Genomic DNA, 18,317 nt, shown 5'->3' on the forward strand with positions numbered 1-18,317 from the left:
TGCTGTGAAAATGTCAACAGTTCCTGTGTCCATAATCTCTCCGGCCTGCAGATGCAGATCACTGATCAAAGGCTTAACAACAGCTGCATCAGACTAGATCTAAGACAGACTCATGGTTCCACAGAGCAGGTTAGCATCCCTCGGTTATATTGCATTGATTTACAGGAAAAGATACAGATAACACCAACTGTCCAAGCTCTAAAACCCTTTGAGTTTCAAGGAAAAAACGTGACACAGACATCAAACTCAGATCTGTTTTTATTCTCTCTTTGGATAACAGAGCCTTCAAACCCCGGCTCAGTGCTAATAGCTGGAGTTTGACCCAGGCCTCAACATCTTAGATTCCAGACCAGCCTGAGATGATAAATCGGCTAATTACTTGTTTTCCTAAAGGCTTCAAAACTGTTATTTTACTGTCGGCCATAATTGGAGCAGCAGGCTGGTATTAGGAGCCAGATAGGGATCGTGCACGGCGGGCTGATAAAAAGCAGCTGAGGGTCAGGTATCTTACCAGCCCTGCTCCTGCTGGTCCTCATTCAGGGGTTGGGACCTCATTTGCTGGGTCAAGGCTTTTTAGCAGTGGGCTCAGATTAACAGAGAGCTGAGAAAGCACACAGGAATTCCACATTTACCACGCTGCTGTTGCTGCCATGTTTAGATAGCATGATAAGAACTCAGATTGTCTTGTGTGCAGCAGGACAGTCGCTGGTGCTAGAGGCATGAAAGAAAGAAAGACATTTTGCTTTTTCTCTCACAGAAGGAAGTATGATCCAGGATTTAACCATACAGTTTGAGAAAAGTGACATTAGCGTCCTCTTTAAAGTTGTTTTTTGCACTTTCTGTGGCCTACAGTACAAAGCAAAGCCTAACTCCAGTTTGTGCCAGGTCTCTGCAGGAAGCTCAGGCTTACTGTCAGTCTGATGGAGATTAGAGCAGAACGTCTGACCTGAGGAGTCTGCAGGGGAACAATTAAATGAGATAGACCTGCAAACAATTGAGCATGTCATTTCTCCACTGCGCTAAGATTGCCCTTAACGACATTGATGTGTTGTGCTGGCCGCGTAAGGCTTAATAATGCAAACACACTAATAGGATCTGTGCTTGTGAATAGATCCATAAAAATAGAACAATCTTTAGAGGAAGCAGGCACCTCACTCTCAACTCTCCAACAGCAAAACCTGCTGCTTCTGTTCTGGAGTCTTGTGTTGCAAGGTTGTCAAGGTAAATATGCTTTTGCAAGTCATTTTGTTTCTGTTTTGCATCTAGAATAACCACAAATCCACCCTTTAAAAGGATCCTTGGTAGCAGCAAGTACAGCTAAAATGTTCTGTTTTGATTTATTTTGGGACACATGCATGGATGCAGGGATATTTACAAAACTGGTCAGTGTTTTTTAAGTTAATGAACATATTTATGATTGAGAAAGACATTGCAATATGACACATGTCTTCAATGAAGGTGGCCTCAGTGCCAGTTTTCGCTGATTCATGTTCTATTTTGGTCTTTTTCTATTGATACATGAACTCAGAAATGTATGCATTGTTTCAATAGAAGTAACAGTTGCACACTGTTGCAAAAATAGGAATTAATGTAATTGTGTTCATTTCTTTATAAATAATTAAGTTGCCTTGTATTATGGCTATTATCCTTATTATGTAATGGGATTTAGTCCTACTGCAGTAGCTGTAGTTAATGGAAATCTCTTCCGGTAATCTTGTTTATTTTGCTCCACACTGATGTGATAATCCATGCTAATAAATGAACATTGGGATAATGAGTTGCACATTATGTTGTATTCATTTTGAAACGACCTCTATATGTAACTCCTTAAGAAATGGCACCACCTTGTGGAAGATACATTACATATTCCATTAAAGTTAGTACAATCAAAGCCTGTCTTTGTTGGTGCTGTGTGGTGACAGAATAATGAGAAAGATTTCCTTTTTTCAAGACAAGATGAAGAGGTTGCTTTTTCAAATTATTTGCATTACTGAAGTCCTGGTCTCTGCGGCTGATTCCTCTCCACTGAGCGAGGACATGCTGAAAAGTGAGGCCTTCATCTATAGAAAACCTACAGTACTTTTTCTTACTTATATTGGTGAATAACGGCATGTCTCTTTGTCTGTGTAGAGCTGTCTGCAGCAGGAGAGCAGTGTGTCGATGAGGAGATAAAGCGAGCGTTACTCGGGGTGAAGCGGGTGAAGGAAACGATGGAGAAAAAAGAGGAGAAGCACAGGAATCTCATGGACGCCCTGCGGCACAGCATTGACAAGAAGAAGGCATAAATTGTGTTTCTTCACATCAAAATACCAAGAAGTCAGGCTGCATTCAAACACACTTGAAGAACAGTGTAGTTGAACAGTTCCATGCCAGTCTTTGTGCGATATTCTGAAACCCAATACATTTTTTCTGCCTCATAAAGGCAAAGCCACGCAGACAGACATCAAAGCAGAGGGTGACACATCCTTGTGGGAGTGGGCCTATCAGGGTTGAAGTTTTACTGTTAATTTCTTTTTAACATTAAAATACCAAGAAGTCAGGCTGTATTCAAACACACTTGAAGAACAGTGTAGTTGGTAATACTTGGTATACATTGTGTTTCTTCACATCAAAATACCAAGAAGTCAGGCTGCATTCAAACACACTTGAAGAACAGTGTAGTTGGTAATACTTGGTATACATTGTGTTTCTTCACATCAAAATACCAAGAAGTCAGGCTGCATTCAAACATACTTGAAGAACAGTGTAGTTGGTAATACTTGGTATACATTGTGTTTCTTCACATCAAAATACCAAGAAGTCAGGCTGCATTCAAACATACTTGAAGAACAGTGTAGTTGGTAATACTTGGTATACATTGTGTTTCTTCACATCAAAATACCAAGAAGTCAGGCTGCATTCAAACACACTTGAAGAACAGTGTAGTTGAACAGTTCCATGCCAGTCTTTGTGCGATATTCTGAAACCCAATACATTTTTTTCTGCCTCATAAAGGCAAAGCCACGCAGACAGACATCAAAGCAGAGGGTGACACATCCTTGTGGGAGTGGGCCTATCAGGGTTGAAGTTTTACTGTTAATTTCTTTTTAACATTAAAATACCAAGAAGTCAGGCTGTATTCAAACACACTTGAAGAACAGTGTAGTTGGTAATACTTGGTATACATTGTGTTTCTTCACATCAAAATACCAAGAAGTCAGGCTGCATTCAAACACACTTGAAGAACAGTGTAGTTGGTAATACTTGGTATACATTGTGTTTCTTCACATCAAAATACCAAGAAGTCAGGCTGCATTCAAACATACTTGAAGAACAGTGTAGTTGGTAATACTTGGTATACATTGTGTTTCTTCACATCAAAATACCAAGAAGTCAGGCTGCATTCAAACACACTTGAAGAACAGTGTAGTTGGTAATACTTGGTATACATTGTGTTTCTTCACATCAAAATACCAAGAAGTCAGGCTGCATTCAAACACACTTGAAGAACAGTGTAGTTGAACAGTTCCATGCCAGTCTTTGTGCGATATTCTGAAACCCAATACATTTTTTCTGCCTCATAAAGGCAAAGCCACGCAGACAGACATCAAAGCAGAGGGTGAAACATCCTTGTGGGAGTGGGCCTATCAGGGTTGACGTTTTACTGTAATTTTGTTTTTAATGTGGTTTCAAAATAAAAGGGCTTTGTGTGAAGGCTCCAACCACTTCCTATCCTCTTAGGCTTATTAAATGGGCCCTATTCTCATTTTTAGGTTCATATTTCTATGTAGTGCCTCTACTGTGACATGTCTCCTTGCTTTTCACCCTCTGTCTGAAACCAGAGCCCAGTCTGCTCTGATTGGTTAGCTGGCAAGCTCTGTTGTGATTAGTAAACTGCTTAGAGATTTCCCGCCCCTTAGCCTATCAAGTATATGTGTTGGAGCGCTAGCCAATAGAAGTGCAATGTTACATAGTGATGTCATTACGGAAGTAAACAAATGAGTCCAATGGACACGATCAGGCAGGGTGGGAGTGTGTGGGAGAGAAACTCCCTCGGAAGGGAACTTTGGTATTTTAGACTTTGCAGCATTTACATGCAAGAAAAACCTATAACACACTACAGGAGGGGGAAAACCCCAAAAAGCATAATAGGTCCCTTTTAAGAGGTAACATATACTGTATCTATGACTGTTTTGGGGTTCCTTCAGGGCGCGAGCCAGCTGGTCTGGGAAACAGAGCTGAAACTAGAGGAGGCTGAGCAACAATGTCAAGACGTAACGAAGTCTTCCTTTGAGGAGTGTCGACCGTGTCTTGAAGATGCTTGGCCTTCTTCACCTCTACATGTCACCGTGGCTTCTCCTCATTTTCATTCAAGGTTTGACATAACATGTTTCTTTCATAATTAAGCTTCAAAAGGATAAGGGTGAAGACTAAATTGTAACAGGATTCATGCTTCCTCTATGTATCTTTCTGCAGTTGGAAGAGTTTCTAAGCAAAATAGCCGCCCAGCTGGAGGCCACAGAGCATCTTTACAAAAAGGATGAGAACATGGGTCGCACCGACTCACCCGAGACAGAAGATCTGGAGCTTCTTCAGGCAGATGCTTCCTTCAGCCAGTTGCTGTCAAACATCAGCCTCCTGTACAACCAGAGCATCATGCTGGTGAAGAGGAAGGAACAGGTGTTTGGGGACTCCTTCCTGGCAGCCTTCACCACAGAGTCGAGACCCAGCCTGGTGTCAGCCATGCAGAGCCCTGGCTTCTTCACAACGCTGGGATTCTATCAAATCCTCGGCTCGGTGTCTGACTTCGGGAAGAATGTGCTGGAAGAATTGAGCTCCACAGTGGCTAATGTATTTGAGGAGATAAAAGAAGCAGAGGTGTACTTTCAGCAACCAAGCACAGGTATCTGATGTCAAGACATTTGTGTGTATTATATAATTATATCCACCGTAACATCTGTGATTGTATGTCTACAAAGATGCAGGGTCCCTCTCTGCTCTGGGAACGTCCCAGAGCAGAAATCTTTGCAGACGTCTCCGCAGGCAGGCATCAGAGTGCTGGCAACTCCAACATTTGTGCGAGACGTGTGAAGATGATCTGTTAAAAGGTAAATAATGAAGAGATCATTCCAAATCTATTTAGCTCACCATTTATGTGCTTATTGCAAAAAGGACCTCAACCTCAAATGCAGATTCTGGCCCAAATAACAAGCTTTTTTGCCCAGGCGGACAGTTAAAAAATGTCTTATTTATTGCAGTGTTCACTTTAAAGTCTTGCTATTTCAACTCAAAGGGCATACTATTGATCATGAGTAAATTGTTGACTTTCACTCCACGGGTATTAATAAAATAAAGATCTCCTCATGTAGTTGAGTTCACGATGCACACCATGGATTTGTGTGTTCTCTCTATGTGATGATTTGTACTTACAGAGTGTCCCAGTGTCCAGCAGTTACACTCTGAGGTGGAGGCGATGCACTTGCTGCTCAACGCCTCCCAGCAGCAGTACGACGACATGCTGCAGTTGGTGCAGAGACACACAGCGGACACACAGAGGTGGCTGAGCAACATGCAGGACCGGCTGTGCTGGGTCAGCCAGCTGTCAAACAGCACAACGGGCCCACACAACATCTTCAGTGTGATCACAGTACGTTGGTAGAAGTGTAGAATGTGTTACACTTTAACTTACAGTAGGTGATCCGGAATGTTTTGAAGGTTCCTGTGTGGCAAATGCATTTTATTACTTTTTATTTTTCTAGATAATGTGAATTTCTTCCCCAAAAAGCCACCAAAATAATCCTGTTTTGTGCCATTTGTATTGTGTTTAAAATAATAGACTTGATGCCTGAAATGTTTAATTATTTTTAAATCGAAATTACAAAACTAACCAAAGACATAGGACCTGACTGTATAATAGAGCTTTCAAATATATATTATTATTTTGGCTGTCAAAGAATCTTGTTATTGTTATATTTGTATGGCATTTGAGGCAGAGATGATTTGTTGTATTACCAGCACTGATACAGTTTCACTTTATCTCAAATTGTAGGTGGATGCACAGCAACAGATAGAAAGCATCAGGCCTAAAGCAGACAGCCTTGTGGTGGTAACCATACTGGACTCTGCCCCAATAACTGTCACAGTTCCAGCAGAGCTGGAGGTGGAGGACCCAGCTTTTATCCAATATGTAGCTCAGGAGGCTCTGATACTCCATAAACAGCAGATTAGAGGTATTGATCCCAGCAGATAGGGGCTTAGGAGTTTATTTGGCTCCCAACTTCACCTGGCAGTGCACCCAATTAGATTTAAATAAAATGAAATGTGCTTATATGGAATATTTAAGTTTACTGCCTTGATTGTTGGATCTTACACAACTGAAACTAATTCTTTAAAAACAGTACTGCAATTTAAATGTGGATACAACAGCATTGAGAAATTACAATTACCTTAATTATAAATAAATGTGGTACTATACAGATAATGAATTTATGTTTAGTTAATATAACTAAAACGTGTTGAAAATATGATTTATTTCAATTTTTCCGTTTTCCCACATTGTACTTGTTTTAAATGACTGAAATTACTTTTGTTTTGCTTTTTAAGTATAATTTATTTATTTATATAATTGTATTTGTCTTTCCGAGTCCCTTTTGGCTTTTGGCAGGCAAAAGTGAATCTGTTCCGGTCTGAGTTTTTGTTGTAAAGTAATAAAAAGGGGCGTACTACTCTCGCGAGAGTTGAGTTAAGTTACCCGGGAAAAACTCCCGCTTCAAATTAGTGATGGGAATTCCGGCTCTTCTTGGTGAGCCGGATCATTTGGCTCGGCTCACCAAGAAGAGCCGGCTCTTTCGGCTCCCAAACGGCTCTTCAGTTTACTACATATTATACCTTTTATAATTCAATCAAATGTAGCCCTGTTTTGACTCATGATTTATATGTGTACACATATCACTTAAATTATTCAATACATCCTTTGTACTGAAGTATTCAAAAGTAAAAATTACATGTTTAATATCAATTATTTGCTGTGGCCAGTTTTCATTGCATTTACAGACCCTTGTATCTCTCTGATACCACCCAATGAATGCACTGACTTGCTTGAACCACGCTACACAAAGCAGATAGCAACACCTATAAAAAAACCCGAGGTGACAGGGCTTTCAGTGTTGCAGCTCCTAGACTGTGGAACAGCCTCCCAGTATATATCCGGACTGCTGAGTCTATTGAACTTTTTAAATCTCAGCTAAAAACTCACCTCTTTGCACTGGCTTTTAATACTAGTTGAACATTACATTTTTACATTTGTATGTGTTTTTTTTAAATATTTTTCTAGTTGTGCTTTTTATCATGTTTTTAATTATTGTTTTATTATTGTACTCCCATTGTGTTATTTAATATGTATTGCCTGTACAGCACTTTGGTCAACTGAAGGTTGTTTTAAATGTGCTATATAAATAAATAAAGATTGAGATTGAGATAAAAACTTAAGCATAGACATTTAAATAAAGGGGCTACTGTATCGACATTTTAAAATTATATTTAAAGAAAAGGCCCTGACTAAACAGCAGGGCTCTATTTCAGTATTAACTATAGAAAAAAAGACAGCAACAGCTGACATCAAATCTTTGCTGAGCCCAAGGATAATCATAAATAAATGACATAGTGAAAATAAATATATTGCAATGCTCAGTACAGCAGCATCCAACAGTCTCTAATCCTTGGATATTACATGTCACTGCATGCATGCACGGAGCAGCTGTAGCGCGGAGATCATCATATCATTCTGTCTTGTATTACTTAACAACAAAATAACAAAAAAAAACGGCTCGTTCGCGGGCGCGAGCCGGCTCCCGTCGTTCACTTAAAAGAGCCGGCTCTTTGAGCCGGCTCGTTCGCGACCGACACATCACTACTTCAAATCGAACAAAAACAAAACAGCTCTGTCTGTCAAATACTCTTATTCCCTCAACATGCCTGCCACTTCAAAAATACACGTATCGCAGGGCTGGGAGACGGCGAAACAGACCCAGACGTCGGTGGTGGAGGAGAAGAAGAAGAACTTTGGTGTTTTCTGTGATGAACGCGGGTATTTGGATCAGATTGAATACATCATGCAGAACGGCCGAACCAAGGGGGACAGAACCGGGACTGGAGTAGTGTCTGTGTTCGGGACTCAGGCTAGATACAGCTTGCGAGGTCTGTCACATTATACCCTTTATTGTTCTGTATGTATTAGTCTATTATGCATGTGCACTTGTTAGTTATTCTAACAAACAATTGTGCAGGAGGTTTTCCTTTCATTTGAAGTATCAATGAATCAAAGTGTATTCATATAACCCAATATCTCCCATTTTACATTTGTCTCAGTGGACTTAACAGTTTTTACAGAATATGGGGAAACATGTTAGAAACTTCGGGGAGAGTGAGAGGAGAGATCCCTCTCCCATGACGGACAGACGTGTCATATGTCGTGTGCACATAAAACACTTGCAACATAGGTAGTCCAAATGCTCGAAAATGCATTTGTCTATAAATAAGAAGATGATGAATCCAGGTGGATGTCAACAATCCTGTGGGAGCCATCAAAGAAAAGGTGAGCAACAGGCTAGAAGAACACAGAGACAAGAACACAGAGACAGGCACACCCACGACTCAGGAACACAGCAACAGGCACGGACACGACTCATGATCACGACTCAGGCTGCATCTCAAGTCGGTTATTTTCCTTTCCTCGGTATCACCGGAAGTTGATTTGTCTGCGCCATCTGGAGTAGCGTCCCATGGCGCTTATTTTTGCCGGAGGACCGAGGCCGTTTCTCAATCGCGAGGATGCTGGCTTGGTAGCACAGCCGAGCCGAGCATCTTGCTTCAGAAGCAAGGCAAGAATACTTCCTGGCATTCGGAAAACGAAGAGTGGAACAGGCTAGCAAGTGTGCAGGTTTGCGTCATATGAGAGGCCCCGCCTTACATCTTCCGCCACAGATTTGGGGAAATTGGTCCATGCGCAAAGCATTGTGGGGATTTTAAGGACGCGAAGTCTACCCATGTGCAGCCTCGAAATTTCCCCCAAACCAAGGACGCGGCCTCGGTGGAATTCCAAGTATGCTGGAGGTTGGAACAGTCCTTCGGCGGCACTCGATGACGTAGCATCCTTGAAATATTGGCTTGGAAGCCAATATACTCGCGATTGAGAAACGGCCCGAGGATCGATAATGGAGGAGCGATAATCGAGGAACTACCAGACCATCCTCCGATGAAATCCTCAGATACGCGCCCCGCCCCCTTACTGTGTATCGCTCACTGATTGGACGATGCAGCGCATGCACTGATCTGATGCTTCTTGACATGAGAGCAGTTTCCCAGCGTGAAGAAAATACATGAAACTCATGAGAGTCACTCCTCAGTTTATATTGTGTTTTGATTCAATTAATGTATTATTTAATTACAAATATGTGATATATCTGAACAACAAAGTGGTCAAATCATTTTCATGATCGCTTTTTTCGTTTTACATTTTCATTTATTGTCATTTCCATTCAGTCAGTCATTAAGTACTATTTAAAATGTTAATTTGCTACATATCCACACAAACAAACAAAGTGTGCAGTCCAATGAATGTTAATCTAACTGGGTTTTGATAGATAACATATCTCTTTTTCTTCTGAATTATTTTATTTCTATTGTGCACTCTAATCAATATTAATCTAACTATTGTTCGTTTATACATTTTAAGAATGGCGTTTATCTTTTTTGAGAATGAGTTCTTATTTTATTTAATGTATTTGGGTCTACAACAGATGATACAAATGTTTATGTCAGTAAATGTGTACTAACAGAGGCGGGGGTGTTTGTGAAAACAACGGGGACAGAGCTGGCTGCTGTCAGACGAACAGTAAGAGTAAGAAGTACACCGTTTCTGCATTTTAATGGAGTGGTACTGAAATGCCAAAGTTATGTCTCTGGTATCAGCAGTACATCGTTTCTCCACCAGGGAGAACTGACCGGTTACTTTATTACAAAAATGTTCAACTGTTAACATTTCTTATCCATATCTTGGTCAGATTTTTGTAATAATAATAATTGCTACAGGAAGAGGATGGAGGTACAGTTGCAGCAGAGGAACGTCAGCTGTGTCTGGAGAGGCCTAAAAACCATCACTGGCTACAAAGAGCCAGACTCTCAGGTCCAGGGGGGCCAACAGTGGGCAAACGACCTGAACATTTTCTTTAACAGATTTGACCAGTCTGGCGCCCCTCCCTGGCCCCATTCCCTGGCCCCATTCCCCCCTGCTGCACTGCATTCGAGGTCCAGATGGCATCAGCTCAAGGCTCCTCAAATCCTGCGCAGACCAGTTGTGTGGGGTGGTGGACTTCCTCTTCAACCTGAGCCTGAAGCAAGGGAGGGTACCACTACTGTGGAAGACGTCATGTGTGATACCTGCGCGAAAGACCCCCCGAAGGATTTCAACAGCTACCGGTCGGCGGAGCTGACATCACAGCTGATGAAGACCCTGGAAAGGCTGGTCCTTGGACACCTTCGGCCCCGTGTGAGGACATAGATGGACCCGCTGCAGTTCGCCTGACATCGGGGTGGAGGACGCTGTCATCTACCTGCTGCAGAGGTCCCTCTCACCTGGAGAAGGCTGGGGAACACCATCCAGCCCCTGCTTCTGAGAGACAAGCTGCAGCTCTTGGGGGCGGATCGCCATCTCATCGCCTGGATCCTGGACTACCTCACCAACCGTCCGCAGTACGTGAGGACAAAGGAGTGTCAGTAAGACACCATCATCTGCAGTACGGGGGCCCCCCAGGGGGCGGTGCTGGCGCGGTTTCTCTTCACCCTCTACAGTGCGACCTGCCACCTGCAGAAGTTCTCTGACGACTCGGCCATCGTCGGCTTCATCTTCAACGAGGACAACAGGGAGTACAGGGAACTGACCCAGGACGTCCAGCTCCACACAGGGAAGACCAAGGAGTTGGTGTGGGATTTCAGACGGCTCCGACACTCTCCGCCACACCAGTGAACATCCAGGGAGCAGACAGTATGGCTGCCGGAGAATGGCAGCCATACTGTCTGTCCGCTGCACTGTTCAGCTCCTTCCGTGACAGGCTGCTTCACCCGCGGTGTTTCACAGAGATATCGCAGGCCCGCTCTCCCTGCAGCGATCAGGCTTTCCAACCAGCATGGCCCTGGTAGACCCCCATACTCACACTGTAATTACACCAATGTGCAATAATATAACAAACAAGACTGTTGTGCAATTACACTTATGTGAAATTAGTAGAATCTACTTTGAATGCGACTTGTAAATTAGAATAATCTTTACTTTTTTTTTTGTCTCCATCTTCCCTTTTTGCTGTAACAATGTACATTCCGATTTTATTTCATTTTATTTATTATACGGCTACTAGTCTGTAATGTCAAATAACGCTGCTTTTATTCATAGACCAGTTTCCCCTGCTGACGACCAAGAGAGTGTTTTGGAAAGGGATCCTTGAAGAATTGCTGTGGTTCATTAAGGTGAGGATTGACCTCTTTTTCTTTCCACCCACATACACAGTTTTTATAGTTTTGTGTCATCACAGGGATCAACAAATGCCAAGGAGCTGTCGGCGAAAGGGGTGAAGATTTGGGAAGCCAACGGTTCCCGGGCCTTCCTGGACAAGCTTGGGTTCACTGAGAGAGAGGAGGGCGACCTGGGACCTGTGTACGGGTTCCAGTGGAGGCACTTTGGTGCCGAGTACACAAACATGCACACAGGTAAAGCAGCCCAGAGTTGACTGTTTTTGTTGTTTGATACATAGTTTAAGTGTATATCCCACTTTCTAATTTTGAAGGATTTATGCATCTGTATTTTTTTTATATTGAGTTATGCAACAACACTATACATTGTTTGGGTACTGGAAATAATTGTTTTTTATCTCAAACTCCTCGAAAAAGAGTGAATAAGCCACAACTTGTAAAATATTATTTAATAAAATCTATTTTAGCAGACTCATAACAGATTACTGTGCCTCAGATCTCAAAAGAACCAATATGTAATGTTTTTTACAGATTACACAGGACAGGGTGTTGACCAGCTGCAGAATATCATTGACACCATCAACACCAATCCAGAGGACAGACGCATCATGATGTGCGCATGGAACCCAAAAGGTGTGGCATCAACATTTTAAATCCCTAAACTGCTAGGTTCTCCTTGACTCTGATTGTAGTGCGATGCATCATTTTGAATGTCTCCTTCTCATGTAGACCTGCCCCAGATGGCTCTGCCCCCCTGCCACGCCCTGTGTCAGTTCTACGTGTGTGACGGTGAGCTGTCCTGTCAGCTGTACCAGCGCTCGGGTGATATGGGCCTCGGGGTGCCTTTCAATATCGCCAGCTACGCACTTCTGACCTACATGATCGCACACATCACTGGACTCAAGGTAAGAGCACTGTGCTTTTGTCAAATCTCACTTTTAGCGTTTGGTATTACGTTCACCTGACAGTTTGTTTTTTACTCCTTATCTTCAGCCTGGTGACTTTGTTCACACGCTGGGCGACGCTCACATCTACATCAACCACATCGAACCCCTAAAAGTACAGGTGGGTTACTTAGTTAAAGACAGCTTTCTAATTCAAACCTACACTTAGTCTAGGTGTTTATTTAGTCTATTCTTTATTTATTAACTTGTGAACCATCTTTGAGCACCAGGAAAAGCACTATATAAATACCATGTATTAATATTATGACACTTCTGTCTATTTTTGCAGCTTCAGAGGGAGATCCGTCCTCTCCCCAAGCTGAAGATCCTGAGGAAAGTTGAGAGCATCGATGATTTCCGTGCAGAGGACTTTGAGATCTGCGACTACAACCCTCATCCCACCATTAAGATGCAGATGGCTGTGTAAAAATAACAGTTTAATAGGGATTATTATGTGTGGAAAGTGCCTAGAAGATCTATTTTCATGTTGCTTTTTATGTGTCATTTAATCCAATGTTGCAAAATTAATTTCTTTCAAATAATTTTTTTTATTATTATTTTTTATTTAGTAAAGTATCAAGTTCTTGTAAATTGTGTTTTTGCCATTTCCCTTTATAATTTGTAAATTAAATGTCAGCTGGATTTGTACATAATTGTTATGTCTGACAGAAGCCTAGCACACTTAAAGTTTCTGCTACATTTCTACTCTTGCATTTTTTTCCGGTCTATTATACTGTTAGACTTAAGCACATTTTTTGTTAAATGTCTCAGATGAAGTCCTTATTTGTTTTTAAGCTGTTTCCATACATCTCCTTCAGGGTACTGGTGTCTCTGCACTGATGATTCCAGCATCTCACAAGAGTAGCCTGGATCCTGAGAACAATAAGCACAGTGTACTCAAACAACACTGAAACACTGCTGGAAAGTAACTAAGCACATTTAAATTATTATCAGTTAAGATAAAGATACAACTTTATTGATCCTTTGGTGATATTCAAAATCTTGCCAGCAGTATATATTGTAATACATAAGAAAACTGACATGTAGGCATTGAGAATAAATAGGTATTCATGATTATAATACATTATGACATTATATTGCTTTCACTTTATGTAATGTAGTCATATTCTGATGCTTTTTATTTAAGAGTTTTGGAAGAAATTCCAGCACTGACTTAGACGATGATAGGATAAACATTAGCGTTTTTAAAGACTTATGCAGAGATTTCTTTTGGAAATATTTTCAGATCTTAGTTTGTTAAATTATAGTTGCCATCTGTCCGTCTTACCTTGGGAGGCATGTAGCACGCGTCGTGAATCACCACAGGACTGGTGAAGTGTTCATGCAGGTGGTCCACATATTCACACATTCTAGAAAGAGATGGGGAGGAAAAATAGTGCCGATTATAAATGAATGATCACTTACAGTCAAGAGCTCTTAATTGTGACAGAAGCAAAGCCTGCTATTACCGATTGCTGAGGCTTGCAGACACACAGATGTAGTCGAACAGAATCAGATGCTGGACGAGTTCACAGAGACCGACGCCTCCAGCATGAGGACACACAGGCACTATGGGAAAAACATAGTATGTGTAATGTAGCCATGCTTTTCATACAGATATCACACTAAGAATATGCTGAATACACATATTAGAAATCCTTTTAATAAAAAAGTAAAAATGTAGTTCATAGTTTTCCATTGACCTCCAATCAGATGGTAGAAAACGTTATATTTTTTACATATCTAATAACCTTTTACTTCTTTTTGGCACATTTCAGACTCTTTAAATCTTCATATTGTCTTTTTTAGGGCTACATATATGATTATTTGGGAATGAATGTCTTTGTTTATACCCTGGAACTTGTGGGCCATCAGCAGCACTGCCAGGTTCTCGTTGACACTGCCCAGCCGACAGCAGTCTATCTGGACAAACTGCAGGGCCGAGGCCTGGAGGAACTGTTTAAACATCACCCTGTTGTGACACTGCAGAGGAAACAGTTACCAACTAACCATCAATTCATCAGCCGGTGGTATGTACACTGGAACAAACACTGACCTGCTCTCCTGTCGCCACTCCGATCCCGAGAGGAGCCAAAGCCTGAAGCGACAGAACATCTTTTATCAGTCTTTTACATAAATAGATTAGTGATCAGGCCAACTGGGCACAGGCCCAGGGGTCCAGGCAGGCAACGGGACAAAAAAAACAAATACAAAAAGAAGAAACATGACTTCTAAAATGAAATAAAAAAAGACAAACGGACACATTACAACCACAAGGGGATGCAAACGTGAACAAAAAAACCCCACTATGTGACAAAATGACCAAAAAGAGAATGAATGGCCACAAATAGATGCAGAAGGCACACACACACAACATTAAATACCACAATCAGACACAAAGAACCACAGAGAAGGATTTTGTCTCTTTCTCCATATGGGTGACTGTGTTTAGTGTGAGTGTGTTCTCTCTCACCTTGGAGATAGCAGCGTGACCCAGGATGTCATCAGGAGACGTGGGCTCCTCGATCCAGAGAGGTTTAAACTCCGCCAGGCTGGACACCCAGCTGATGGCCTCGGCTACATCCCACCTCTGGTTGGCATCAATCATCTGAATGCAAAAACACACATAACTAGTACACTTGTGTCTAATGTAAATACAATTGGTTAGGGGAAACCAACATTACCAAAGTGTTTTCCGGCCCAATCATTTTCCTTATAAGGCGGCACCGGCGTATGTCGTCCTGTAGATCAGCGCCTACTTTCACCTTGAATTTAGTCCAACCACTTTTAAGAGCATCTGTGCAGAGCTTGAAAAACACACAACTGTCATTGTCACTGTTATTTTCATGATTTGTTAAACCTGAGATATTATTGGTATAGAGACCTGTTGGAGCTGCTGGTCTGGGTAGTTGAGCCATGCACAGGAAGTGGTGTAAGCAGGATAACCCTCTTTCAGCATTTCCTCCTCTGGGGGGCGAGAGAAGCACACAGTTAATATACACCTGAGGAGAAGTGTGTTTTAATAGAGCGACCATGAAGTGCAGGGACCTATTATGCATGCTTAAAGCACTCCTGGTAGTTTCTAAAGAGGCAATTTCGCTCTGCAAAATCCCATTCAGCCATGTAATTAATGACTCTTGATAGTGTGCTCACCTCTGTGCTGCTTGTCCTCTTGTGCTTTCACGAGTATGTCTGAAAAGAGAAGCAGATAGAGTGTTGCCTTCACTACAGTGCACTCAGGAAAAGAGATTTATTTTCTGGATCAGTCTCACCTAGAGCCTCCTCCTCTGTAAGAGCGTCAGTGATGTATCTGAAGTCAATGCATGAGATAACCTGCTTGGGATTCTAAATTGACACATATAAATCATGATATTTCCCTTGTGGTCACATCCTGGACGTAAATCAAATTTCCCATGACTCACCATATCAACAAGAAGCTTCCACAGTGGCTGCAGGAAAAAAACACCATGAGTCAGGAGGCTTGTGAAGGAAAATGAGTTTTTCTAATCATGACTCATCAAAAAAGTTCTGACCTTGCCCTCTGCCCTTGCCCACAGGTCCCACACAGCATTCAGGACTGCAGCTGTGGCCAGGTGGATCACTCCTTTCTCTGGGCCTAGCTGGATAACACAACCGTTTTTAACATTACATGGGTTGTGCATCGAAATTGGGGTAAAAAATTGTGCATATTGGGGAAAAACTAAAAGCTCAATTAAAACCTGTGAATGAATGATGTAGTTAGAGAGTTATGTTGTTTTTTCTAAGTATACTATCATTACCCAGGCCTTTGGGACCTTCACACACTAGATTCTTATAAATTGATATTCTTTGTATCCAAAGAGCCCATTCTACTTGACTGTCAGTCAGCACTCTTAACCAGGACATTGGGACCTTCAGAAAGTAGATGTTTTCTACCGAACCGGCCCCGAAACACCGTTGGTGTGAATGGGGTATATTTGATACCCTTTGCACTCATTATGAATCAATTTTATTTTTATTTCAAAGAGCCTCTTCTTTATATTACTTTTTGAAAAGCCTGGATTTGGCACATGTATTTGCCTTGGCCCATCAGTCTTGATCAGGACTTGAGGACATTTAGAAACTAGATTCAAGTACATGCAAGTCTTTTCAATATCATATGTAAAAAAACAGTTCACACATTTATTTACATTTTATTTTGCAGTGCTTGAGTCCCTGTTCTCACCCATCTCATCTGGCTATCACTGGTCAGGAGGCGGTAGAATCCACGGAAGTCACTCACAATCCCCTGCAAGGATTTCCCAACAACCAGTCCAGCTAGAGCCTCCACAGCACACACCACTGCGGGGATATAATAAAACAGAATTCAGACTCTAAACAGGAGAAGAGCAAAAGAAAGCCAAACTTCAAATGTACAATTTTTACACTGTGCTCATCTTTGAACAGACTAAAATTGGTTGTATTGTTTAATAAACATTACCACAAGGTGGCAGTGTTTGGTTCAACTTTGCACACATCAAGACAGAAAATGTAACATTTGATTATTAAGAAGTTTATTTATCACCATGGTCTTAACTATTATGTTTGTTTTATGTAGCTGGAAGAGCTACGAGAAAGATTTATTCTGAATAATGTGTATGTAGGCAGGCCAATAACTTTTTATTAATAAAATAGTAGCCTAGCATTTTAGCATTAACTAAAATATATACTGTAATATTGGAACTTGAAAGAAGTGGTATTTCAATACAAGGAAACAAATTCAGAGTTTATTAGTAGCCCTTGGATGTAAGAGTAACCAAAAGGTAGTAACATTTTTTTTTTTTTTTTAATTGATGGAGTAACCTAACTAAGAGACATAATTTATTAAATCTTTCATATTGTGTTCAACAATAACTGAACAGCATTTAACAACTGTGCTATGTTATTGTATTGTTGCATTTTCATAGCACGTTGTATTGCAACTTTACACAACAGGCACTTTATAATTAGTTTAACTGTTAAATTAATAAAAAAAATGAGTATGATGAAAAATAGTGATTTCGATGAATTTTTAGCTGATTATTTCCTGTGAGTAATGCATTTCAATCCATTGAATCAAACATAAACTAGCTTCTTTAAGCTTGGCAATTCCTTTATTATTTTTTGTATGTGTTTAAACTGCTTACTTTGCTAATGCAGGACAAGGCCATTTACCATGTCCTTTATTTTAATAACAACAAAAAAAACTTTAAAAATAATAATTAAATTCCTTTTTTTTTATAGAATTGTATGAAAGGTTGAGATATAAGCCAACTGTTAATAATTTATATATTTAAACGTTTTACTCGGTTTGAATGACTCACGACCCCATTTTAAACTTTGGCGAACCCTAGTGGAGGTCGGGACCCCTATGTTGGAAACCAGTGATAGTGGGCTACATATCGTGTTTTGGTATTTAAAGAAGCTACATTGTGTTTCTGGTAAATCTTACCAATCTCCGTGCCTTTCCCCAGAGTGAAAGTGAGGCCGAAGCCCTTCAACCCGCAGTCCGTGTCGATGACCACATAAGCGGCGGAATAATCCGGGTCTGTGTGCTTCACAGCGGATAGTTAGTCCATGCCAATGTAACAGAAATATAGCACACTGCACTACAGCTGCACACACTTCCTTACCATTGCATCGGAGCCGTGTTGCTCCAAAGACGTCGGAAATCTCACATCCCTGACCGTCAAACTGATAATTGTGTGCAACATTTTCCCACTGGGTTTACATTAGTCTTGTGATTCAGTCAACGTTAGAGTGTTTATTTCAAAGTGACCTGTGATCTGTAGAAGTTGATCCCACCCACCTCAGCCTGCAATTGGTTTAAACCATAGACATACCCACCTGACACTTAAAGAGACATATCAAACA

The 18,317-nt window shown here is 41.2% G+C and overlaps 4 protein-coding genes across 4 annotated transcripts in view; 2 read left to right on the top strand and 2 right to left on the bottom strand.

Annotated features, from left to right (window-relative positions):
• Positions 1-4,598, bottom strand: part of LOC117497103 (collectin-12-like) — a 36,432-nt gene extending 31,834 nt beyond the window's left edge. The window contains exon 1 of the mRNA XM_034148995.1: positions 4,547-4,598. The gene's annotated coding sequence lies outside the window, so the exon portion shown is untranslated. The remainder of the gene's footprint in view (positions 1-4,546) is intronic.
• LOC117497871 (clusterin-like protein 1) lies at positions 1,954-6,229 on the top strand. Its single transcript, XM_034149905.1, is given in 8 exon segments — positions 1,954-2,047; positions 2,131-2,279; positions 4,188-4,293; positions 4,296-4,354; positions 4,456-4,882; positions 4,959-5,087; positions 5,412-5,626; positions 6,029-6,229. Coding segments are annotated over 8 exon segments (1,377 nt in total). The 5' UTR covers positions 1,954-1,956.
• A 506-nt stretch (positions 6,230-6,735) lies between these two features.
• tyms (thymidylate synthetase) lies at positions 6,736-13,149 on the top strand. Its single transcript, XM_034146590.1, has 8 exons — positions 6,736-6,752; positions 7,898-8,175; positions 11,426-11,499; positions 11,565-11,739; positions 12,034-12,135; positions 12,232-12,407; positions 12,496-12,567; positions 12,736-13,149. The coding sequence occupies exons 2-8, from the start codon at positions 7,950-7,952 to the stop codon at positions 12,871-12,873; spliced, it is 963 nt and encodes a 320-aa protein (XP_034002481.1). The 5' UTR covers positions 6,736-6,752; positions 7,898-7,949; the 3' UTR covers positions 12,874-13,149.
• An 18-nt stretch (positions 13,150-13,167) lies between these two features.
• enosf1 (enolase superfamily member 1) lies at positions 13,168-18,233 on the bottom strand. The gene is made up of 15 exons (XM_034146579.1): positions 18,077-18,233; positions 17,896-17,998; positions 16,651-16,766; positions 15,980-16,066; positions 15,869-15,895; positions 15,719-15,791; positions 15,600-15,638; positions 15,331-15,413; positions 15,131-15,253; positions 14,920-15,054; positions 14,503-14,544; positions 14,300-14,429; positions 13,916-14,015; positions 13,735-13,816; positions 13,168-13,319 (listed from the first exon to the last, which is right to left on the bottom strand). Exons 1-15 carry the CDS (start codon positions 18,155-18,157, stop codon positions 13,227-13,229), a joined length of 1,314 nt encoding a protein of 437 aa, XP_034002470.1. The 5' UTR covers positions 18,158-18,233; the 3' UTR covers positions 13,168-13,226.
• Positions 18,234-18,317: the final 84 nt, after the last annotated feature.

Source organism: Trematomus bernacchii, unplaced genomic scaffold (assembly GCF_902827165.1).
Source record: "Trematomus bernacchii unplaced genomic scaffold, fTreBer1.1, whole genome shotgun sequence".
In the NCBI taxonomy this organism is placed as follows: domain Eukaryota; kingdom Metazoa; phylum Chordata; class Actinopteri; order Perciformes; family Nototheniidae; genus Trematomus; species Trematomus bernacchii.